General features: G+C 41.6%; 1 protein-coding gene across 1 annotated transcript in view; it reads left to right on the top strand.

Moving 5' to 3' along the window:
• The window catches only part of LOC308325221 (contactin-associated protein-like 2), a 49,792-nt gene that overhangs the window by 12,466 nt on the left and 11,064 nt on the right, over positions 1-26,262 (top strand). The window contains exons 4-16 of the mRNA XM_080777669.1: positions 501-648; positions 1,466-1,669; positions 3,127-3,311; positions 6,357-6,500; positions 9,121-9,379; positions 9,828-9,977; positions 10,568-10,730; positions 13,379-13,485; positions 14,869-14,988; positions 16,286-16,401; positions 16,796-16,880; positions 21,192-21,348; positions 23,254-23,381. Of these exons, the coding sequence (XP_080633795.1) occupies positions 501-648; positions 1,466-1,669; positions 3,127-3,311; positions 6,357-6,500; positions 9,121-9,379; positions 9,828-9,977; positions 10,568-10,730; positions 13,379-13,485; positions 14,869-14,988; positions 16,286-16,401; positions 16,796-16,880; positions 21,192-21,348; positions 23,254-23,381 (1,966 nt within the window). The remainder of the gene's footprint in view (positions 1-500; positions 649-1,465; positions 1,670-3,126; positions 3,312-6,356; positions 6,501-9,120; positions 9,380-9,827; positions 9,978-10,567; positions 10,731-13,378; positions 13,486-14,868; positions 14,989-16,285; positions 16,402-16,795; positions 16,881-21,191; positions 21,349-23,253; positions 23,382-26,262) is intronic.

Here is a 26,262-nt window from a genome sequence, read left to right on the forward strand (position 1 = left end):
TACTGATAGGTGGGATGTCAAGTGAACAAAAAATAAAAGATCTTCTTCCCCAGACGTCTCTTCGCAAAAGCAAAATTGTGAATGGTAAAGCCCAATACACACAGTCTGTGAAGCGGGTGTGCAGCGACGCGCAAGGCAACGCCTGGAAAATAGAACAGTGGCGTGAACGCGCGCCAGTGGGCGCACATCGGACACCGCCGGTGTGGGATAGGTTCATTGAAAATAACAGAGGCGGCTGTTTTGACGCGCGGAGTTCGCAGACGGTGTGTGTTGGGCTTAATACAGCCATTGAATGGTACAGTGAAATTGAAATATTGTATAACATGCTGTTGGTACAAATACTGACATTCGGTCCAGGTGTGTGAGAGTGTTTTACAACACCTCAGCCAATCAGTAAATTAGAGAAGAAAAGAAAAGAGAAGAGAAATGGAGACTGTACAATGCGGGATGAAACTATGTAGGCTAGTGATATTTCTAACACATTTTCTGTTATCTTTCAGTCTTTTCAAGGGAACACCAACAGTGAGAGTGTGATGCACTACGAGCTGCAACACCCCATCCTAGCCCGCTTCATTCGCTTTATACCCCTGGAGTGGAGCGAGGAGGGACGCATTGGCCTTCGAGTGGAAATATACGGCTGCTCATACTGTGAGTTGATGCATTACTGTAGGTGTGGTGTTTTCTTCTTTGATTTATACTTCCCATGCGCACCGGTGTCAGTGTGCAACAAAACGCATAACCATATTACTCAGGCTTTATAAACCCAGATGTTGAGCGTGTCAGTTGGTGTGATCAGGGAATATGTGACCTATTGTTGGTTAATGTGCTAAAAACTGATTGATGTTATCCATCCATTAATTTTGTGCATTTGGCAGGTGGTTTTATCCTGAATGCAATGGAATAAGTCCCTTGTACATTTCAGGCAAGCAATAGAAAGGAGTACAAGGGCTAAAAGCCAGGCTTTATGTACTAGTACTATGAACTAATGAAGACTGAGGATTAACAACATGCAATTCACATGAACAAGACTACCGGTATATAGTTAAGTCAGTTTTGTGACATCCAGTACCAGTAGCTGTTAACAATCTGAGGATTAATTTATTTATTTATGCATTAGCAATGAAAATGCATTTAAATCAAGGGATGCATATATCAATAGAATAAAGGACTGACCGCACGATTGCAGAGCACACAGTGAAATATAAGAAGAGAATTTCTTCTTTGACAGAAATGCTGCAACAACATTGCACAGGCAGTTCCAAATATATACCCAGAGCATATCTAAAAGAGCACAGAGGATGCATAATTAGTCCAATAAAAGGAAACGTTAGATCCAATTAAAATAAAACAAGTCAAAACAAGGATACTTTAGGAAATGGTTGAACGGACGACACCAATTTTGCTTGCCATTCCAAAGCTTTGGGGTATCTTTAAAGGTAACACTCTTCTCTTTCCCATGCTCCAGGGTCAGATGTGATCAATTTCGATGGTCACAGTGTTATCTCCTACAAGTTCAAGAGCAAGAAAATGAAGATCAAGAAGGACGTGATCTCGTTGAAGTTCAGGACCACAGCTGGAGATGGAGTGCTGGTCAATGGCGAGGGCCAGCAGGGAGATTACATTTCCTTGGAGCTCCGCAGGGCGCGACTGCAGCTCAGCATCAACCTGGGTACTATAGTTTGTGTGAAGTAAAGTGAAACAGTGGTTCTCAAACATTTTCAGGTGAAGATCCCCCACTTGTTTTGGTGTGCTTCTCCCCAATTTAGTCGTTGTGCCAAATAATAACTCCCACACATGTGTGTGTTGTTACTGCTGCTGTATCCTACTGATGCACCTGCCAAGGAGGAGCCCCCAACGGGAGGGCGTAGAGCCCATTCCTATTCAAACAACAGTCCCTGATGTGCAGTGTGCGTGCAGTGACAAATATCACCCTCCCCTTAAATTATTTTGTTGCTATAATAACTATTTTGCACTGCCCACCCCTGAAAGACCACTGTGGGTGGGTCCCCAGACCCACTTTGAGAACCACTGTAGTAAATTAATTACAATTGGGTTTTGGCTCTTTTGTAGCTGGGCTACAACTCAGATACAGCCATTAGTTTCAGTGTCGTTTAAATTCTTTACCCCAGGCAACACGGGTGTGTGATGCTGCGTGTGAGTGAGCTTATTTCCATTCTGTTACGCAACGCTTAAACGGAGACAACTGACTGTGTTTGTTTACAATCTACAGAGCTAGCCAGATTTATAGTGCTATTACTTGCATATATACAAATAGATACAAGACCAGCATAGCTCAGCTACAATCTGGGTAAGCTTATATCATGGGATAGCTTAGAGTACAGCAGAAGGTAACATGCAATAGCTAAGTGAAAGAACTTTGGAGTGAGATTTGTTACCGTACACAGTATGTAAAATATGAATTATGATTCTGCAGAAGAAAAACAACCTTAATGATCATGAATATAAAGGTAGGGTAAGTGATATTTTGGGGTTAAAACCTTTTTTGTTAAAAGGTTAAACCACTATATTGTGATAGTAATCATTGAATGTTATACAGGGGTCTCCCCATCTCTCCCGCTCTTTGATAAATAGAAAATACCAAGTTATATATATAAATAAATAAATACAGGTTACCAATTCCTGGCCAATAAGGAGAGAGTATCCATTTATTAGCCTGCCCCAGCCAGTATACCAGGTGGTGACACAGAGAACTGTTGTAGAACAGTTCCCATACCAGGTGGTGACACAGAGAACTGTTGTAGAACAGTTCCCATACCAGGTGGTGACACAGAGAACTGTTGTAGAACAGTTCCCATACCAGGTGGTGACACAGAACTGTTGTAGAACAGTTCCCATACCAGGTGGTGACAAAGAGAACTGTTGCAGAACAGTTCCCATACCAGGTGGTGACACAGAGAACTGTTGTAGAACAGTTCCCATACCAGGTGGTGACAGAGAACTGTTGTAGAACAGTTCCCATACCAGGTGGTGACACACAGAACTGTTGTAGAACAGCCATGAGGATGTGACGTCACTGTGAAGTCACAACGTTCCCAAGGATTAATACAATATTTTTGAGAAATGTTTTTCCTGACCGTTTGATCTGATTTACCATCTCATCTCCAGGCAGCAACCAATATGGATCCATCCAGGGCCACACCTCCGTAACCAGCGGTAGCCTTCTGGATGATGATCACTGGCACACCGTCGTCATAGAGCGTTACCGCAGAAACGTGAACTTCACCTTGGACCACCACACCCAGCAGTTCAGGACTAACGGAGATTTTGACCACCTGGATCTCGACTATGAGGTATTAAGACACAATTAATGAATAAAGTATAATTATGCAATAACAGTAAGGATCGATTTATTGCCAAGTAATTTCAGGAATTGTTTTGCATCTGGTCAGGTGCTGTGGTAACTGGTAACACACAATATAACTTTAACAATTGATGCAAATCAGCCAGCGAAGACCTGGACAAACAGTTGGTTAATTAATTTAATTTATTGTCCACGTGTGGAAATTTGTCCGTGGTCTCAAACAACGGTACAAAAAAAACAACAGCAACAACACTTTTAAACACAATTATTTTCATGGCAAAAATGCAGGACAACAGTGGCAAATACAAAACAAATGGTAACATGGTATCATTTAGTGCCTTAATGGCATTAGGAATGAAGGAATCTTTAAAGATGTTACGGTTAGCTTTTGGTCATTTGCTATCTTGAAAGCTTTTTTAATTGTTTCTGTCTCTTCCCGATTATGTTTGAGGCTATAGGTTCACTATTTCCTGCAGCTTGCTTCTTCCTTTTACATTAAGATTGCCATACCACATTGCTATCATTGCCAAAGTCAAGATTCCCTCGATCAGGTTCTTATAGACTGTTTACATGATAAAAATCTGGTCAGTACTTTCACTGAAATTGAGTTTGCTGTCAATATATGTGCCTAAATACTAAAGTAGTGTATCATATGCAGTATTAACATAGCTACCTTCAAACACATTAACAGATAAAGCACACCTTTACATTGATGAAATGGTACCAAAAAGCCAGGATCCAGTGTGAAAGTCATGGCAAATGTTAAGTCATACAGTATATGAGGCATATACCGAGAACACAGTTCAGCGAACATACAGCATGACAAGATATTGCAAAATGAATATTGATTGTATGAGTAATGCACTCCAACTACAGTAGTCGCAGTAGTTGCAGGCAGGGTGACACGTCGGCTACACAATGCTGCATGAATTATGGCAATGACAGATGAAGTTCCTATACTGGCAAACTATAACTCACTGCCACAATCTCTTAATCTAGCAAATGGAAGCAGGTGAATACTCTCAGGCTGATGTTAAGGCTGATCCATTGGCTTCCTGAAGGACACCATGTTTTATTGATTCTGGACCCAATGGTACTCTGATGTGGGGGGAAAGATAACGACAGTAGTAGACAGAGATAATAGCACAGACTCATCAGCAACTCGGATCAACTCGGAACATTGCATCAACAACGAGGACTGACAACTCTGTCCCCTTGATGTTTATATTTGCAGTGGTCTGGGATAATAACATTTGAGACCAAAATGTCTCCTTGCAATACATATCACTATCATATCACGTTTAATTGGTGGGATTCTCCAGTGCCCTGAGAAGCACCTGATAACATCAAGGTGAGAAGAAATAAATATCTTTAATAAAACTCAGTTCCCTGCGGTGAAATTTTAACAATCCAGCAGCAAAGTGCAGCTACAAACAAAATACAATTGCAGAGCTATTCAGTCACCAATTGGTATATTACTAAATACCTTATATTTCAATTACATTTTATTGTAGTAATATCACTATACAGTACAGTGTTTTGTATGATACTGTATGTGCCAAAGTTGCACCATATCCAACTAGATACAGAATGTGTATTTACAGAAGGAGTGTGTACAGAATGTAGTATACTGTACCTGTACATGTTGAATGTATCAAGGCATGCAAAATCAATAAATGAGGGTTGCAGTTTACTGCAACTGTAAGGGAAACGGTCCAGTGTGGCAGAACAGAGAACATGTATTATTATTATTTAGTACTGATCCATTGCCCATAGGACCATTGCAGCAGGCAATGTTCAGCTCTGTACAAGTTGGCTCTGTAGAAATGCTGCACTGCATCATAGTCAGCTCTACTGCAGTGTTTGTCAATTTGTTTTGATTGGAATCGTTTCGACCTTCTCTATGAAGGTTAGGAAATAAAGCATAAACTGAGTAGATACTTATCAGAGAGACATAGAAAAGTTCAACACCGGCAAAGTTCATAGCGGCAAAGTGTCAGGCAACAAAACAATAACACTGAGTGGAATGCAGAGAGCCATGGCTCAGTGCCATTATCTCGGGTTTATTGTCTGTAAACATGGTTCCACTCAACATGGTGAATACACAATGGGATAAGCAGGGTTTATACATCATGAAATGAAACAATATATACAGTGTGAGGATAATGCAGACCCTGAACAAATCCCTCAGGGCTCAGGTGTTGATAGCTCAAGAAGTAGACTGTGGTGCGTGTCCTGTTTTGAAACAATTTACAATGCACTGCAGTTTCACCCCGAGTGGTTCAGGGTCAACAGATTCTTGACAGTTTGAGGTGATAAGCATTTTCTTTCAAATTCCATTTATTAAATAGCTGAGTCCAGGTGCCTTCAATACATTTCTTTCTCCCTTTCTTTCTTACTAGTACTGCTAAATAATACAAAAACATAGTGTGTATATTGTACACTAGATTACTTGAATTAAAATACTAATCTCATACCTTACATAATGCTGGTCTATCATACGTGTTGTCTTAGATTGTAACGCAATTGGGCAGAGGCTATAGTAATAACAATTTCTCATAAACCTGAACATAAATAAGGAACAGCATATGCTACAGCATAATAATAGCAATGTTTAGTATGCCAGTGCAGAAGGTTAAGTAACCTCAATTCCTTAAAAAATGTTGAACAAAATACAGAGCCGTTTTGTACGTTTTTCACTGCAAGTTGAAGTCAAGTGTCAAGTCATGTCTCTGCCAGGCTGAAGGCGTGGCTGAGACTATATGCCCCTGTCTGTCAGTGTCTCATGTCCGAAGCATCCAATTTGTGAAACTTTGCACGGACATTTGAACTCTTCCTTACACACATGAATCATACACAACACATTGTGTTTTGTGTGTTCAAATAATGTGCATAGCAGAAAATGTAACATTGAGTGTTTTGCTGTGACTAAATTTAAACAATACTCAATCTCTAGCTCCTAGTTAATAGTAGGCCTACATCTAATGCATGGCAAATAGGCCTAAGTGTGATCATGTGTTTCTGCCACACACAGATTAATTTTGGAGGCTTGCCAGTGTCATCAAAGCCCAGCTCTGGAGGACGAGAGAACTTTGTGGGCTGCATGGAGGGAATCACATACAATGGAGACAACATCACCAGCCTGATCCACAGGAAGAGAGTGGACACCTCCAGCTTTGTAAGACACTGCTCCTGCCTGCCTCTCTGTCTTTGTTCAAGTCAAACTGTATTGGTATAACACAAGGGTATTACGTCAGCGGCTACTGGGGGTGTGGATCGACAGATATCGGGCAGATTTAAGTTTGCTTTAGTAGCCTATTTATTGGCCTCAGACAGTCACACACAAGTCACGTATACTGTGGGTGCCGTTAGTTTCTTGAGTAGTCGCACCGGGTTTACTGCTTGCCAAGTTGCCACACTTTGTCTGCAATTACACACCTACGGCTCTTTATAAGATACTTCACACAGAATGCAACGAATAGAGTGTAGGCATCCTCACTGTTTAGTTTGTATATTTATATGTATTATTATTATGACAATTGTTATTTGGCATTATTGGGTATTGGTGTAATGGGTTATTAGTTAATTGTTAATGTTTAGAACAAAATAGCCACAACAGAGAGCATTGATAAAACAGCATTTCGCTACGGATGTGAGGAATCCCACTCACAAAAATAAGATTATTAAGTGCTGCATAGTTTATATATTAAGCATAGAGCTTGCCCAACAGATGTACCATCGAGGGGAGGTTGAGGCCCTCTTAAGAGAAACAATTGCAACCTCGGTTGCCAACACAGTGCTGATGATGCGTGAAGCAGAAAGGTCTATGGATTTCCAGGCTTCGATATTGATTCCCAGTCTTCCAAGCTTCTTAGCCTTCGCCACTTAATGGATTTACCAAGCGTATAGCTAGCTTGCTTTAGCCTATGTCTGACAGAGTTCCTGGTGTTGTGTTGCAACTGCCTTCTGATCGAGATGGCTGGATATGAGACAAAAATGCTGTCCAGCGGCTTTTTGTATGTTCTCTTTATTTAGATCGCTTAGAAAGCTGAGAGGGAGACAGTGAAGGGAAGCCAGGGGGCATTGTGCTGGATTACACAGAGAACATGCATTATGTGTATTGTATTTTATGCTCCCCTGCTGCCGATTATTGATTGAACAATAAACGGCTCATGCCGCAGGCCTGCTCTCTCTTGAGATGGACACTATCTCTATTTTGGAACATTTTGGGAAATGTTTGGAAAAGTTTCACAATAATTTACATTGACATGCCCTACAAGCTCACAACGTGTCATGGATGGGATGTGTTATGAGCTTGTAGATCTGCTATTTACAGCATTCGACATACCAGTAAATTACCTTTTAAAATTCCTTCCGGAGTCTGCTCCTCAAATATTAGGCAGGGTATTCCATATTTTAGGAGCATAGAAGAACCAGCACTCGTGGTTCTCTTTCAAATGCCCTTGTGAATATTTAATAAGCCTGCTGTATGGATCTCAGAGTTGGCAGAGTGGAATATAACATTATATAGAGATTCTGACATATACAGTAGGAGGCTGCCAAGCCATTCAAAAATGATGTGGTCTCTCTTGCTTTTGATTGTTGTGTAGTACATGACATGTCTTCTGAGAATAGCATTGCTAGTCAAGACTGTGTGTAAAGGCTTAGCCTCCAGCATCCCTTTTGGGAAGCATACCCCTTTCAACTTGAGGAAAAAGGGATGCATTCAATGAAACAAAAAGGCCTTTTCAATGATCAGCTTTGATGGGGGGGGGGGGGGGGGGGATCGCAAATCAAATCACTCGGGTGAAATTCCAAACTGATTCACAAAATAAAACAAAGCAATGCATTCAGTTTCTGGTAAGAGCGCATGAGTCATACTTCTTCCATCCCTGTTAAATTAAACCCGTTTACTGCATGTACAGAGCCACAACCCCGGGACATAAAATAGTTTGAGAACCACTGACATAGAAACATACGTTTTTCAGAAAACTGTCAGGATTTAGAAGACTTTTTTTTTAGAATCAGCCTGAGGTCTTACAATTTACAATTTACAATTTAGGCATTTAGCAGACGCTCTTAATCCAGAGCGACTTACATTAAGCAAGAACAAAAAAGCATGGGTATACATCACATAAAAACATTTATCATGAAACATGCGTAAGCTAAGAAAGTAACAGTGGAATATCTATAATGAAACTATACATATAAGCTATACATCTATACTACTATGCTATACATATGTACTATGACGTGCTATGACAATAGCACATACAATGCACTTATGCTGTCTACATAACATGCTATAAGTCTGTATCAAATGCTATCTAAGTCTACAGAATTGCTATCTAAGGGGGTGGGGTAAGTGCTATGGGCCATGATGGAGTCTGAAAAGGTGGGTTTTCAGACTACGGCGGAAGATTGGGAGTGATGCTGCAGTTCTGACTGCAATGGGAAGTGCATTCCACAGTTTTGGAGCCAGAAGGGAGAAGAGTTTGGGACGTGTGGAGTGTTGTCCCGGCGTTTTTAGTGAGGGTACTTCCAGCTTCCCTGCGTTGGCTGATCTGAGTGAGCGGGAGGGTTTGTAGGGTTCGATCATACTTGCAAGATATGGGGGAGCCATACCTTTGGTTGCTTTGAATGCCAGCATCAGAGTTTTGTATTCTGTGCGGGCAGCGACCGGGAGCCAGTGGAGGGAACGGAGCAGGGGGGAGACATGTGAGAATTTTGGCTGGTTGAAGACCAAGCGAGCTGCGGCATTAATTGGTTCATTTCTGTATTTCCTCCCCGTCTTATAGCGTAACCTGACGTTCTCCTGTGCCGAGTCTCAGTCCTTTCCCGTCTTCTTCAACTCGTCGTCCTTCCTGCGTCTGCCGGGACAGGGAGACAGTGACACGCTGTCCGTCAGTCTGTTCTTCCGCACGTGGAACCCCAGCGGCCTGCTGATGTACACGGCCCTGGCAGACGGAGTGGTGGAGGTGGGTCTGACGGACGGCAAGGTGACGGTCTACATAAACGTCACGCAGACCAAGAACACGCGCATCGATATCTCGTCAGGTGAGCAGCAAACAGTTAGCCTGGCTCCGGCCCTGAATCGCTATACCATTAAAAAATATGTCAGAAACGAATGTCAGGCTATAGCAAACAGACTATTACGTCAAAGTCCATGGGACAATCACAGCACTTTTCTGAGCCATTTTATCATTCAGAAAAAACCCAGACCACAGAAAATCCACTGAATATTCAATGTTCAGTTTTTTGGGGGATGTAATTAAGGTCATAGAACACATTGTAATGAAAGGTAATGAAACACAAATACAAGCGTAAAGCCTGGTCAAATATCCATTGACTTTATAGGAATGAAAACCAGCAGGAGGGGAGCCATTAATGAGAACTGCAGCGTTTTCATTATTTCATGCCACCTGGTAGTACACCGTAAAATCCAGTTGTTGTTGTTGTATTTCTCCTGGTGAACTTAAGTCAAGCTAACGGTTTGTCCCCTCAGGCACCAGTTTGAATGACGGCCAGTGGCACAGTGTCCATCTCAGTGCCTTGGAGAACTACGCCATGTTAACTATTGATGGAGACGAGGCGTCCACCGTCCGAACGGCCATCCCAATCCAGATCAGGACTGGGGGGACGTACTATTTTGGAGGTAATCATGCAATCCAGGCCGAGGGCCTTCTTCACGCCATTGAACCACTTAGGCCCAATTATCAAAATGTTTCTAAAATAGCTGATCTACACGCTCTGCTATTTTATAAAAAATCTTTAGAAATAGGGAAGACAGGCACAGACAAGTAGAGATGACAAGGTTAAAGTGGTTAAGACATTTTTACCATAATTGATCATAATTTATTCCTGACACTGAGCTATCAATAGAATAATTGGATGATGCAATTAGCAAACTATCCGTCCAATGTGCCTGGGACAGATGGTTTGACAGTGAATTTCTCTGGGATAACTTTATTTTAGATTATTTTAAGTTAACACTCTCCTACCTTGCGTACAGTATTTTCAAGTCAGGCAAATGTGTCAATACTTATTGATACATGAGGGCAATCAATTATTTCAGACAGCCAATCAGCATTCATGCAGCAAAGGTCTATCCATGATATTCATGTGGGTTTAGAATATATTCAATTGTATTCAAAAGACTGACAAAAAAAAACTAAATCAAACTTTTTTCAAAATGAATACTGTGACAGTGAATAATAGCGACTTTTACCATTGTATCTTTTCCAGGCTATTTCCTGCGTACAAACACGCCCCCACTGCAGCGGCCGTTCCAGGGTTGCATGCAAATGATTCACGTGGATGACCAGCTGGCTGACCTCCGAGCTGTTGAGCAAGGCACCATCGGAACCTTTGAAAACGTCAGCTTAGACATGTGTGCCATCATAGATAGGTAGGAAGGGTTCTTAGTGTTGTCAATAAGTAAATATAGCTGCAAGCAGCGATAAGACAGGATCAAGCAATAATCCCTTTTAGGCTGCTCAGCAGTGCCACTTTAGGTCACCCAGCGGTATTGCAGCTGTTCGTACCCCAAACATACATACATGTAGACAGACAGACAGACGAGGCATGAGTTATGCCTGTTCAAAGGGCCTGTTATTGCTGCTTGCAGCTATATTTTCTTTTACAATTTTTCACATACACATTTCTCTTCAACTGGGATTTTAGATAATGGTCCATAGATTGTGTGTAGAACAAACGAGACATGAGTTATGCCTGTTAGTGTTCAAAGGTTTCATTTTCAAACGATTGCCCATCTTTGGCCAATTGGAGTAAGAATGGTTTCAGTGCTATTTAGCATGACCCTCTACCATACTGTATTAGGGACAGAAGGAATTCTCATAAAACTGCAATTTTCATTGGCTCATAAAACCTTCGTATTTTCACATAACAAGATTTACTCCCGATTTCTTTGGCCATATAGGTCCAAAGTTCACATGTAGAAGTTTTCGTGCATTTTGATCTACCGGGAGGAGATACATTTTAACTGTTTTTCATATCATTCAAAATGGCATGTGATCTACAGGTCAGAGGTCAAAAGTCAGAAACGAACGTTGTTCGGCATAATATGTGTGTATCCAAGTTGTATTGCTGATGGTCAAACGGTTCATTAAAACTGCTATTTTTGGCGGAAGGAGGAGGAGAGGAAGAAAAACAACAGACAAATACAATAAGGGACCAATAAGTCCCTTTGTGCTTGGTCCCTTAAGTTAAAAGGAATTATGTACAGTACATGCATAGGAGCTTGCATCCGAGTTAACGGCTATCATCCTGAGAGAATTGTTTATACTACACTGTACTGCACAACATTACACTACAATCCACGACACTTTTCAGCACTAATATACTTAATTACTATGCAAAGAGAACTGTACGACTGCAAAAAGAGAGAGAGAGAGAGAGAGAGAGAGAAAGAGGGAGGGAGAAGATGCAATAGATTTTGCTGTTTAACACTGGGAAAATCCATTGATTCATGAGTCTGGGCGAGCTCAGTTGCTCACAGCCCACCACTGTATTCATGGTGGGGTTCAAGTTCAGTCTGCAAGACTGATCACAGGCTTTGGGCTTTGAAACGGTCCTGTTTTGTTTGAAACCAGCACAGCAAAGGCTCCTCTCAGAGTTGTAAGGAATTAGAGGGTGTAGAGTACTACAAGATGTGTGGCACAGTTTAGCACAGATTGGTCAACTCTCGTAAACTTTCAAGATCAGATGGGAAATGCCCATGCATGTTCGAAATATAATAGGGAAGAATATAATAGGAAAATCCCCAATTCAATATCATATGTTGGGATGCCCAACATATTGTAATGTACTGTATAAGCATATATTTAAAATATATATTTTCACTAGTTACTAACTAATTAACTAAATAAATAGACTAGACTAGACAGTCTTGAATACAATGCCTATATAAACAACAACTTTATTTAGTCTTTAAATGTTTTAGTGCAATACAGGATCCCAGAGAGAAAGGGAATTGAGGCAGATAAGAGTAGGGTGAAGGAAAGATACAGGTCTGTAGCCGGATTTCAATCAGGGTTGCTGCAGTTAAGTGGTCGATATCCTTTCCCTACTATTACCCTTATCATTACCATCGTACCATCGATCCTTTGTCGGGTCGATTAACAGCTAAAATGGCAGATTGGATGAGAGCTGAAAATAAAGCTCTTTGAACTGTTGCAGGAGCATGAGTTTCTGTCTTAAAGGACCACTTCACCACTTTTAAACCTGCCTTCATATAATTGGTCCTCACTAATGTTCATGATACAATACCATTTGTTTCTACTCGGTCTGTGTCTCATGGGAGGGCTGTGGGCAGTTCAGACACGCGTCCGTCTACCAGTGACATCATCGATGGGGAATCAAAGCTAATAGAAACTGCAGGCTTTCTATTCCTGAAAAGTTGCAATACGATAATGGAAGCCATCGTTCTCATGATAATACAAATCTAAATATATATATATATTAATCTTGTTTAAAAACATATATCTGCCTAACGATGATGCCACTGGTGGACGGGTTTCTGAACTGCCCAAAGCCTTCCTATATGAGACACAGACCGAGTAGAAAAAAATGTAGCATGAACATTAGTGAGGACCAATTATATGAAGATAAATTGAAAAGTGGTGAAGTAGTCCTTTAAACAATGAGTGAGAAGGATCAGTGATGAATCGAACAAATTAACAGATGCTTCGGATGAAGACAGTTGTCTTCATCTCTGCTAACAAAACATGCAGTGCTGGAAGTTGATTAAACAGCCATACGGAGCCGTCTCATGATTAAACATGCACTCATCTGTAGGATTTATGATTGTTTGTGTTTATCTGGAAAGACGGATAGAAAAAGATGCTACTTCAGTTGTTAGGAAGGACGAGAACTAAGCAATTTTATTAGAGCTAATTTGTTTAAGATCATGCATAATATGAGTTGAACATTAAAATTGTTAATAATACAGGCTATTTGGAATGAGAAATTGTTTCTGCATACGTTTACACATTTAACCAGTGTCCCTCCCTTTTCCTCTTTCTGTGTGTGTACTAGGTGTGTCCCTAACCAATGTGAGCATGGCGGCCACTGTTCTCAGACGTGGGACACTTTCACTTGCTACTGCAATGGCACAGGATACACGGGAGCCACCTGCCACGCCCGTGAGTACACGTGCTGCAGTGCACACAGTACCCGAGCCCCCTGACCCTAACACCTGGCACTGGCTTCCAGATGCATTGAGAATTTACTCCAAAGTCCTCCGACATGTCAATTATAAGCTTGCCAATGTCCTAGCAGAGGACTTGGAACAAAGCCACACACATGTATGTCTTACATAATGTTGTCCGGAGGAAACCTCATAACTCCATTTGTGAGGTTTTTGATTGTATTCCATAAATCAGGGCTAATAAATAGTTTAGTAGTAGGATTATGAGCCGACCACCCAAGGTTCTCCAGTCAAAGAGAGGGTTGTGACACCAAGGTACATTTAACAAGTCAGGTTTATTTCTCCGTGAAACCGTGGTTCATTGGTCAAGGACGCACAGCTGCAGAGAAGTGAAGTGTTGTAGGGTACTCAGTGAGAGCTGCAGGTTCTGCATTGCATGTTGCCTGTGTGAAGGCTGGAGACTGAGTGAGGAGTGTGGAGTGAGTTGCTGGTTATATGTGGCACACCTAAACTGTGATTGGCTAATGAGTCGAGTGGTGTGATGGCAAACACATGTGTGATTGTGGATGCAGGGAATGGGGAATGTCCACCAGAGGCTGCCATTCTGACAGCATGGATATAATTCACAACAAGGGCTATTGAACACCCTTTAAGTCTGTATGTTGTTTCGAAAATATTGAACAAATGGAAAGTGGTAAAACAAAATGCATAGGACTAAACCTCTTAACTCCATTGGACCCTCAAATTGTCTGCTAAAACAGCTAACTCCACCACCTCTCTCCATCCTGAAAAATGAACATTTTGGAGTTATGAGGTTTCCTCCGGACAGCAGAGAATTATAATACCTTTGCGAGGACATCAGAAACCAATTTGTCACTAACAAAATAACTTCTCACTTAAACTGCTGGCCCAACCTAACCTATCCCATACCTTAAAGGTTAACCCTAAACTTAACCCCTCAGCCCTATCCTACTCCCGAAATGCCTATAATCCTATCCCTGAATTTTCCTGATTGATACCCTGGCCAAGTGCACATACAGTAGGCCTATATTGGTTACTCACATAATACACATACAGTATGTTGTTTACATAGACTTGTTTGTCCACAAATGCTAATGATGTCATTTAGATAGCAGGTTGCTTATGCAGATGAATGTTAACTGGAATCCTTCCTAACTACTTTTTTAGCCCTTCATTTATGTCTTTACTTGACCATTTAACCGGTTTGTTGACTATCATGGCACTTAAATTGTAACCATATCCCAAACTCTATTTTCACAATTGTAACCCTAAATCATTCATAACCATCAAAATGTGAGGGATGTCATAACACAAACAGACACTGTTCTCACTGAGCTGAATGTGTTGTGTCCTCTAGCTGTGTATGAGCAGTCCTGTGAGGAATACAAACATCTGGGTAAAGGTTCAGGGAACTATTGGATTGACCCGGATGGCAGTGGACCCCTCGCTCCCTTCAGGGTCAACTGTGACATGACAGGTAAATGCTCCTTTTTGGAAATGTGTTTCTATAAGACCCACTAGGGCAGGGGTTCCCAAGCTTTTTCATGTCAAGGACCCCCTAATTGACACTAATTAGCCCGCGGACCCCCATTTGAAAAGATATGCCAGGGACCCCCATACGAGAAGATTTTTATCTCTTTTTATTTTTATCTCTTGCAGCCTACTCAACCTGTTTAATTTCAAGGACCCCCCAAGTTTGACATGCATATTAGTCTACAGACCCCCATTTAATGGCATTTCTATCGCTGGGACCCCAATTTATATTGTAAAATCAATGTTAATTTAACTCTGAGAGTGTACAAATGGAACCAAATGGTCGTACACTGTCAGAGTTAGACACATAAGGGTCAATTTGGTTTAGCTGGGGACCCATTGGAACTCCCTCAAGGACCCCTGGGGGTCCCCCCAGACCCCACTTTGGGAACCACTGCACTAGGACACTAGGTCAGCACCATCCCATCTATTGGTTGCACACCATTTTCAAATATCTCTGGTTGTCCATAAAAATAAAAGGAAATTGTACTACATAAATGCAGCTTTTGGGCTGCATGGGACTTAACTGGCCCTCTAATAAGCTCAATGTCTGGAATCACTAGTAAATTACTAAATACTTCCTGACCCATGCAAACGTTCATGCATGTTTCAGAAACAAGAATAGGCCTACTATTATTTGTCCAGAACAACGGAACAAAGTATAATAGATTCACAGCTGTGCAGCTGGCTATAATTTGCTGGTGCAGAATGGTTTGGAGTTTGGATTTCCACAGAATAGCCTTTTTCTTTTCCCTTCAGGCATCACCAGCAATAAATGGAGTTGAATCAGGCAAGGTGGTATAGACCACTCACAGGCCCCCTCCTCGCTATCCATCTGCAATACGTCATCCAAGCAACTGCACACCACCTTTTATTCCAGACTTTAATATGCCTTCTTGGAGGCAGACTAGCATCCCTTTTATTGGAGTTTGAATCAAGCGCAGGTGTCTGTCTGACAGTGCTGACTGTCAGTAATTGCTGAAAGGCCAGGACTTAACCTTCCTGAGTCTAGTGCTGAATGGAGGCAGCCTTTTACTTTCATCTGTATTCAGCCTGTATTTCCTCTGGTGGACAGCAAGCTGAAGATCTGAGCAAATTGTCTCTATTTTCATCTGTGCATTTATCTTTCAACGCGATTCATAGTGCTACTCCTTTAAACTATATTCTAGACAGAGTACAAGACAGCTCAATTCGAAGATGATATATAGCTCCCCTGATATGGTGTGTTTTGTGATTTTCAGAAGACACTGTTTGGACCACAGTAAAGAACAACCTGTCTCCTCAGACATCAGTGACCAGTTCTGACCAGGAGGGCAAGGCAGTGCTGCAGCTCAGCTACAATATGACTGCTGAACAGGTTTGGAGAAAATGTCGCCTTTGGAATTTCAGCTTGATGTTTTTGTCTATGTTACATCTGTGCTAATTTACCGTAACTCTTTGGAGTGTATACACTCAAAGATTTCTTTAATGGCACCCAGTCTGGAATAATTATCACAATAAATGTTTTAATAGTCTTCAACAGACTTTAAGGACAGTACAGGATGGACAGGATAGTGCATGGCCAATTTTCACAGCACGAGTATAAATGATTAAGGTCTAGGCTATTTCTGAGAATTATCACGTATGACATGCCCAAAATAGGGATGCCAGGGTTAATGTGGTTAATATGCTTTTCCCTGTGTGTGTGTGTGTGTGTGTGTGTGTGTGTGTGTGTGTGTGTGTGTGTGTGTGTGTGTGTGTGTGTGTACTAGGTGTGGTCTATCACCAACAGTGCGGAGTACTGTGAACAACACATTGCCTACACCTGCCGCATGTCTCGCCTGCTCAACTCTCCAGGTAACATTACTGTCTGAATCTGTGAGCTGTACAAATAAGCTGTTTAATCTGTCATGATCACACTATCACAGGAAAAAGACAATACAGTCAGTCTAATGGTGAAAATATTTTGATGTTATGCTGCAGATGTTGTGTCATATCCGTCAAAGCTCTTGGATGTTAATGCCAAAATGGTGACATTATGTCAACGTCAAATCCGATTTCAACAAATGCTAAATTGTGGAATCTTTGAAAAGTTGTATTAGTGTTGGTCATAGAAAGAGGCAATGTCTTGACTATTATTGTCTCCACCAGGACGAAGGCATGGGGAGAGAGTATGTTTTGCACTCCGTCCGTGTGTGTGTGACAGTGTGTGCGCGTGCGTGCGTCCTTCCGTCTGTAATCGGGTCGGTGCCAAATTTGACTGGATGTCAACATGAACCTCTACCCCACATTTTCCAGAACGGCTTGTTATAGCGCCACCAGGAGGCAGACTTTTACTCCTCCAGATTCTGTCCAAAAATCCCGCAAATTGTTACACACTATCTCTATAGTCATGTGTTCAAGACGGATCTGTCCGATATTTCATATTCCATCCTAATGGGCTAACATTGGCTTTCAAAGTTTGCAGGATTGTCCCGTTTCGAACAAAAAGCCTCAAATCATGAACGCAGCGTGCAATTTACGTGAAATCTTTCACAGACTTTCCTACTAGGCTGAGGAATATATCCCACCCTTTTTACATTGGCCTGTTATAGCGCCACCAACAGGTCTGCAAAACACATTTTTGGAACAAAATGCCTCAAATAATCCAATTGCCATCCAAGGTGTAAGAACAAATGGCACCCTCTTTACATTGGCCTATTATAGCGCCACCAGGAGGCCACAACCTGACCTGCCCTGGTGGAGACCTGTGCCCCGAGAGGCACTTTATCTAGTTCATTTCTACATTAGTCTGAAATGGGGTTAGATCTACAGTAGAGTTCATCATGTGGGAATGCTGGTACAGCACTGTATGTCACCATCTACTGTGGATTTGCATAAACATTGTTATAATGTTTATATCCGAGTTAGATGAACACACGGATATTGCTGTATTTTGCAATACTGCAGGTACTGAAGCAAATAGCCTTCATCTGCAGTCTGGTTAGAATTCTGACCACCATCCCCATTAGGCCCCTATGGCTATATTTGGGCGTGCATGTGTGCGTGTGAGAGAGAGAGAGAGTGAGTGAGAGAGCGCGCGTGTGTGTTAGCCCCGGGTCTGCTCTGGGTCAATCCACCACACTGTTCAGCATTGCATTTTTAATGTCTCAGACAGAAAGAGAAAGAGAGAGGAGACAGAGAAGGATACATTTTCATCCTTATATTCATTGTTCATATATTGATATCAGTTTCCACTAGTACTTGTTCCAAGTCTCAATGACAACTTAACACAGCCTCCAATCCGGATCCATGCAAATCAAAGTAATCCAGCAAACACGAGTTCAAATGAAATTTATAGTTTAATTCAGATAGTCGTATAACACATTGGATTGAATAACAGGTTCTGCATGGTGGCTTCCTCATGTTCACTCTTCACTTGATTGGCATCAGGTGTGGATTTACAACACACACCTGATACCAACAGGAAAGTGCCACCGCCAACTGGTAATTACAGCTCAACTGAAGTTAACTAATTACATATCAAGTTTCACATCAAAAGGTTAAAAAGAGACTGAGAAGATGCAAGAGGTCCTATACTCCCCCAAACCCAAGAGGTCCCATACTCCCCCAACCCCCTAAAACCAACTGTAAAGGCTAAAAGCGTTGGCCTAACGGCCTGAACCACTCTGCTAATCACTGAAGGCTGCCAGCCAGAGCCACATAAGGAGAGTTACGTCACTCCTGTTCACTTCATACGTCGGGCGGTTTTCTACAGCGACTTCTAGTGGCGAATAGTGACAAAGCCCTGAACCGGAGGTTTAGGGAATGCACTTGGAGTCTATGGGTGTTTGTCACTATTTACCCTCATGAACGCCTCATTGGCACAACTCTCCAATAGAAGGCTCTGCTGCCAGCTAGCCAACAAGAGGCAGCTGGATTTTGAATAATATTTGCATTAATGTTATTTACTAATAGATGGAAAATGTTTTTCCAATATTGCAAAGAAAAATTCCAAGCAATATTGCTTAAACAAGCGTTCATTTGGTCCAGAAGATCAGATAACATAACTGTGTTTATGCCAACAGCTAACCGTTAGCAGTGACATAAATCAAGGATAAACTTTGCATCACAGGTTTTTGCTTTTTTAGAAGCAGAAAGGGTAGAGGGGAGGGGAGAAGAAAAAACCAACTAAAGAAACGTGTCAAAGAGAGCAAAACATCTCAAGAAATATACTGATAGCGTAAAACCAGCAAACATAAGGTGCAAGTAGCACATCGGTATAGGTCCACATTGCATCACTTATGGTGAGATTAAACTCTGTCATGCGCCTAGTGTTGTGTTACGAAAATAGCAGATCACAAAATATTTTGCATTGCAGCACGTTGTGAGCTAAGCTTGTAGTGGTAGATCAGCTTTTCTGTAGCCTACGCAACGCCAAAATGAAGTATAAATCAGGCTTTAATCGGAAGGTCCAATTGGTCATTATGTCACTGTCGCATGCTGAAGACTGCTCACTGCTGTGCGTTGCTAGTTACTACCTACACAATTAATGAGTAATTAAAGCTACTGCACTTTATTGACCACACGCATGCACATATTGGTGCACCAAAGTCTATACTGTGGTTATGTGCATCCCAGCATTGCTGGGTGTGCTACTTGCTGCGTGTTTAAATCAAAGTCCCGTATACATTTGCAACCAGCTCGCTCTCTCTCTGCTGCTGGTGTGTGAGTGTGTATAGGCCTGAGCCCAGGTACAGCATGCTACTATAAAGATGAATCAATTGGACAGGTTCAGTGTCTCAGAGGAGGAGAGAGTATAACATATTAAAATGTGTAGGATCCACAGGATTGTAAACAAGTTGGTACCCAAATATCTAGTGAAATTACTTTTCTAGTTATTCTACCAAAGGGAGCTCCACAGACTGTGTACCAGTTTCAGATTCAAAGGCTGTAGGAAAAGACTCGTATTTAGACTCAGTTATGTGGAATTTGTTGCCTTAATCACTTAAGGTTGAGGAGTCCCTCAAGGGCTCTATGCTAGTGTATTTTCTGTTTTCTGTTATTGTGAGGAAAGCTTTTGCTGAAATTGGCAGATCACAAGCTTTGTGTGAGCTTGTTGATCCGTTATCTTCTGCGTAATCTTCCTCAACAATACGGATGCTGGGGGGAATTAGCGACGTTGTAAACTTCAAGTCCTCCATAAAGAGCTGGCTGAATAGCAGCTGGACCAGGTTCCATTCACAGCTCCCATATTGATCTTTGCTATTGTACTTGTCTAGTATGTTGAAATTGTATGAATGCATCTATTATTGATTTTACCCCCGCACCCGCCCCCAACCCCACCCCCCCCACACACACGCACACACACACGCACACACACACACACACACACACACACACACACATTTGCACTTGAATGACGACAATGGAAATAAGCTCTTGAGCTTTTTTTTGTATAGATATATGGTCATGTATACAGTATGCATCTTTGTCAATGAAAAACATCAATCAAACAATGAATCAAAACACCCACCAATGAATGAACACGCTAGCACTGCTCCCCCGAGTCACTCCCCCTGTCTCCACTCACAGGAGTCTGAACTGATTGAGTTTTCACAAAAATGCTAATAAACACATTCAATTTGGGGAAAGGGAAGAATCAGCTTCCTCACTCCCTGAATATGCCAATGGTCAACGACCATTGTTTAGAGTTTAGACAGATGGACAGGACAGAGTTTTCTTAGTTTTATTTTAAAGTAGTATAGTAGGCTATAGTAAAAAACATTACATTACAGTATGTCAAGTGTTTATCCTAAGGATGCATGCTTAGGTCAGTTTTCGTTGCACAAACTTGTTTACCAGCTGACTAATGCCGTTTTAAAATGTACCATTATATTATTTTCTTCGATTGTCTTTTATGTTTTTTTATGTTTTGTTGTTTCTGATGTTTTTGATGTCTTTGATGTTTTGATGTCTGTGATGTTTGGCGTTTTTAATCTGTCTGTAAAGCACTTTGTGCTTTACAGACAGATTAAACTAGATGTTTGGAAAGGTGCTATATATAAATAAAATGTATTAATTCATAGTAGGATAGTAGTCTAGGATAATAGGATTACATTTAGCATAGAAATATAAAATAATAATAATAATAAAAGAAAAATGTCTTGTTTGTTTTCCTTTCTGCAGATGGTGTTCCATTCAGCTGGTGGGTGGGAAGAGCCAATGAGAGACACTCTTACTGGGGGGGTTCGGGGCCCGGCATACAGAAGTGTGCATGTGGCATCGAGCGCAACTGTACCAACCCCAAACACTACTGCAACTGTGATGCTGACCAGCGGCAGTGGTGCGTGGATTGTATTTTTGCATTAGGTTATGATTTACATAGAGTAGTCTAGCCTACAATATTATTATTATTATTAGCAGTAGTAATACTAGTATTCCAGTATACTATTTTATATGATAATATATGATATATTATCCTTGCCAAAAATGCACAATTGAGTGAAGTCGTTCGTATACAGTACGTATGTGCATACAATAGTTATGTATGAGTCATAGTGACATACATGCGTATGGGGTTTGGTATGTGTGAGTCAAATTGACGTGACCAATTTTCATATAGGATGATAATGATTAGACTGCCTTTTTAAACTTTTTTATATACATGGAGAACATTTAAAACTCTTAAGTGCAAGTCGAAACCTCATCCTGCTTTTGAAAAATATAGGGATGATTGAATTATTTAGAAGAGGGTCGACGCCAATGTCATGTCACTGTATAACACAGTTAGTCAATGGGCTAAACATTCTTGAAGAACTATTTTTTGCAGGTTTGAGCATGCAATCAATCAGTGTGCAAACTCTACATAACAGGAGTTGGCGTGCGACAGTGGCAATTCATGAAGACATTCACATCTAATACAACTGGCTTGCTGTGCACAGCATAATAAAGTTACCCAATGTCTCATGGCAGGAGAAAAATGTCACTGCCAATGCTCCATTATCCTATCAGGGGCACTTCTACCACAATGTCTGCCATAGGCTGCACTTATCTCTAAAACCCTTTGTAATATGCCAGCTAACTGCAGCATGGCATTATAGTTGATAGCAGGTGCAAACATGATATAGCTCATACTGCACCGTGACAGATTATTTTAATTCATCTTCTCTTTCAACTATACTGTATCTTGTTAGATTACATAATCATTCTCCTTTCCCTCTACCCTGCACCCTGCAGCCCTTTCATATGCATAAGAAATTCATATAGTGCTAAGGCATACATTTGTATTTACAGGCACAAAAATGATTTTAATGAGAAATAGCAATAACAAGGCATTCAGCAGATGCTTTTACCCAGAGAGACGTACAAAGTGCAAGCAGCATGAACGTATGACTAACAGGGTTAGTGGGTTGAGTAAATAGAGTGCTAAGAAGAAAATACAGTATGCGCTATGCAAAGTGAATAGGATAGGAGGTAGACGTCAAGCCTAGCATCTAATATTATGAAAAACTATTTAAATTGCACCTAGTGTGTGCCACTGGCACTGCTAAATAACAAGTGCACACAATGTGCACAGATTAAAACAGAGAAATACTCAGCCAAGTTACACACGATCAGCAATATAAGCTCAAGGTTATCGTATATTGTGTAAGAACATCTATCTTTAGATTCAGCCACCACCAACATGTGGAAATTAACATGCACGTTGTTTTTCACTATCAAGGAGCACCCCCCCCCAACCTATGTTTTCCACAGTGCAAACATGTATTGTATGTGACAATAACATCTCTTGAATCTATATCTTCCTCCTCTGTGTCATGTTTTGCTGTCCTCCCTCCCCCTCCCCCGCCTTAACATTCATCATCTCGCCTCCCCATCTGTCTCCTTCTCCCTTCCTCCGGTTTGGCCCTGCTTACCTTCCCTACCTACCCCCTCTATTGCACACACACACACACACACACACACACACACACACACACACACACACACACACACACACCTTACTTAATGTAAATAAGCACACATACAGCCATAGTAGTTACATACACAATTATGCATGCTGCAATGCGGCCTACCACAGACCATAAAACTAAAAGATTAAAGCAGACAGATAATAAACCGACACAGCTAGGGAATCAAATAGGGCTTAAAGTTAGTTAATTAATTGAAGGAGATTGAACATTAAAAGCTCATGTCCCACTCTCTCTCCCACTCTCTCTCTCTCTCTCTCTCTCTCTCTCTCTCTCAGGAGGGAGGATGCAGGTCTGTTGGTATACAAAGACCATCTGCCCGTCACTCAGGTGGTGGTGGGAGACACCAGCAGGGCGGGCTCTGAGGCCAAAGTCACTGTGGGGCCACTCAGATGCCAGGGGGACCGTGAGTCACTGGACACACACACACACACACACACACACACACACATACATCTAATTTAACATTTGTGGAGTTGGTCACCTGACCAAAAGCGGTTGACAGAAACTGGTCGACATGTTCTGTTGCCCCAACACGGGCAGAAACAAGGCCTTTTAACCAGGCTACTTACACACACTACAACTCGCTTACAATTCGCAAACCTGGCAACACTGTTCCGTGTTCTCATAGGCCCTCCAGGCCCGCCCCCACAGCTACTTTTCAGTCTCACAATCGGCCATCTTGCTTTTTACTTCGATGCGCGAGTGGACATTTAATGCAAATACATTAATTATAGCTCCAGCAAGCAAACACAAACACCTCAACTCCATCTCATTGTGAATAAGAATTCCGAGGGGAAAAATAATTTTTGGAACGCCACTTTCACCCAGTATGAAGCTAAATGTGGAAGCCGTGTGTGTCACACCAACACTGGTGACCCAGAGAATCCTGTGCCGATTCTCAGGCATCTGGCCTGAGGCACTGCCTGCGAGTTGGCTCTGCGTGCGCTTTTTCCAACTCTCACTGATTTATCCAGCTCACACGTCAATCACAGTCAGCAGCTCTCAGCCTGCACACACACGCACGTCTGTCTTGCGCACACGCGCACACACACACACATACACACACACACACACACACACACAGAGACACAGAATAGGCATGCAGGCTAAGGCGAGTGGCAATTTAATGCAAATAAATTATTTATAGGTCCAGCAAGCAAATCATGATGGTCTGTAGGTCACAATCACATTCCGATTTGAGGGGTTGTGTTTTGTATGACATTTTGGCCAGTAGTTTTATATCTATCTCAGCTTTTGCCTGATAGCACACATGCTAACAGTGCTGACCACAACGTTAGCAGCATTTGATGACAGCTTGCCATAGCAACGTACAGTGTGCGCAGACCTAACGTGAGCTTCTGGGACAGAAACTTGCGTTTTCATGACAGCAGCAGCTGCTGCACCCTGTGATAGATACTGTGCTAAAGATGCTAAAGCAACACAAAACAACATCCACACGCAAAACAAACCAGGGACCAGGGTTGCCACATATCGTGGATGTGAGAGTGAAACAAGCAACCAGGTCTATAAAAATGTTAATAGGCCAGTTCAAAGTAGGTAAATCAGAAATGGTCCGGAAATTAGTCTTAAAATAATCAATTATAGTGTTGACTGTCACACTTTGTTGTCTAATGTTGTTTCAGAGCAGTGGAACTCAAACATTTCCATGTCAAGGACTACCAATAGATAAACAAGTCCAAAGTAGCTTATAATGATCAGACTTGGCAACACTGTCTCTAGGTTGAACGTTCGACTTTACAAGCTCACACATATGAAATATGTTTTTTGGAATCTTCAAACTGAGACATATTTGATGATAATACTGTTAGCACAGTCATCATACTCCAAGAGCATACAAATGGAACCAAATGGACCCTGATTTTCCCAGAGAGCAAATGGTATCAAATGGGGGTCTGTGGCCTAATGCATTTCAAACTGGGGCTTCTTGCTATTATATTCTCTGCATATCTTATCAACTTGGGGTGAATATTTCACCACAATACTTTACTGAATATTTCACAAGAATATAACACAAGAGTCAAATGTACGGTCAAATGTAATCACAATATAGGCTACAGATGTACATATTTATGACACAGTAAAATGTCGAAAATTAGTGCTATCCCCCCCCCCCCCCCACACACACACACACACGACAGGCAAGGCTGTTGTTTGCATCGTTAGCAGGCAGCAGCTACCTTGCCACTGCTCTCTGTGACTGTAGTTGTTTCACCATGTTTGCGTATTTATGAGAAATAAAAAACACTTTCTGTTATTGCAACGACACTGGGATGAGCCCGGCGAAGCCGGGCGAAATTCTAGTATACAACATACATATAGATAGGACTGGTTGTTGTAGGGATCTTTCACCAATTTTGACCCAAGATCAGATTCTAAAAAAAATCTGAAAAAGCTATGTTTCTATGTCAGTGGTTCTTCCATTTTTCAAAAATAGAAGACCTACAAGCTCGTAGCGGGCCACTTGGTTTTAAACAATGATTAAAACACCAAAAGGGGTTCCCGCCCAAAATGGGTTAACAACCATATTAAGCAGTCATACATACATAGGCCTACATACATATACATGTATGCAAACAGACATGCCATAGGCATTAGGCACAAACATTGACTTCCACTCTGTATGTACCAAATTTTGACCGTCTCTCTCTCTCTTGCTGACACATACATTCTCTACTCCTCTCTCTCGCTCATGTAAACACACTCACACAGGGCTTTCACTTCCAGTGATTTTTAAGTTGACTAGTTTGAACAAATATTTGTGCAATTAAAAACTGTGTAGGCATTGGTGACTATAATTATAATCTAGCTGATAGGCCTACAAAAACGGGAGAAAAAATAAACGCTTTTTCCCCTTAACTAGTACCAACGAGGTAAACTAGTAGATAGTCGACTAGTTGCTTAAAACCCTAGCATACACGTACAGTAGGAAGCATGCTCAATATACTTGGAATCCATCCCACAGGACAACATATGCTGAATAATTCATAATATTTATGAAACGGTAAAGTAAAGCATCTTTGAGGGTCGACTTTCAGGCCTGAGGGCCCTTGTCCTCGCTAATGAAGGTATAACACTTCTGTCCCAGAGGTGGGCTGTGGATATAGCTCAGAAATGCATCCTCCTGATTACAAAGGATATTGAATCTGACTTGCTTGCTCGCACGGCACAATGGTGCAACTTGCCGATTTTAGTGAAATAGGTTTTCTAAAAGTGAAAGAGGTTCTTTTGAATTGCTCTGTGCCTCTAGAGCAGGCAAGCCAGAT

The sequence above is a fragment of the Protomyctophum bolini genome (genome assembly GCF_963924005.1).
Source record: "Protomyctophum bolini genome assembly, chromosome: 12".
NCBI classification, from domain to species: Eukaryota; Metazoa; Chordata; class Actinopteri; order Myctophiformes; family Myctophidae; genus Protomyctophum; species Protomyctophum bolini.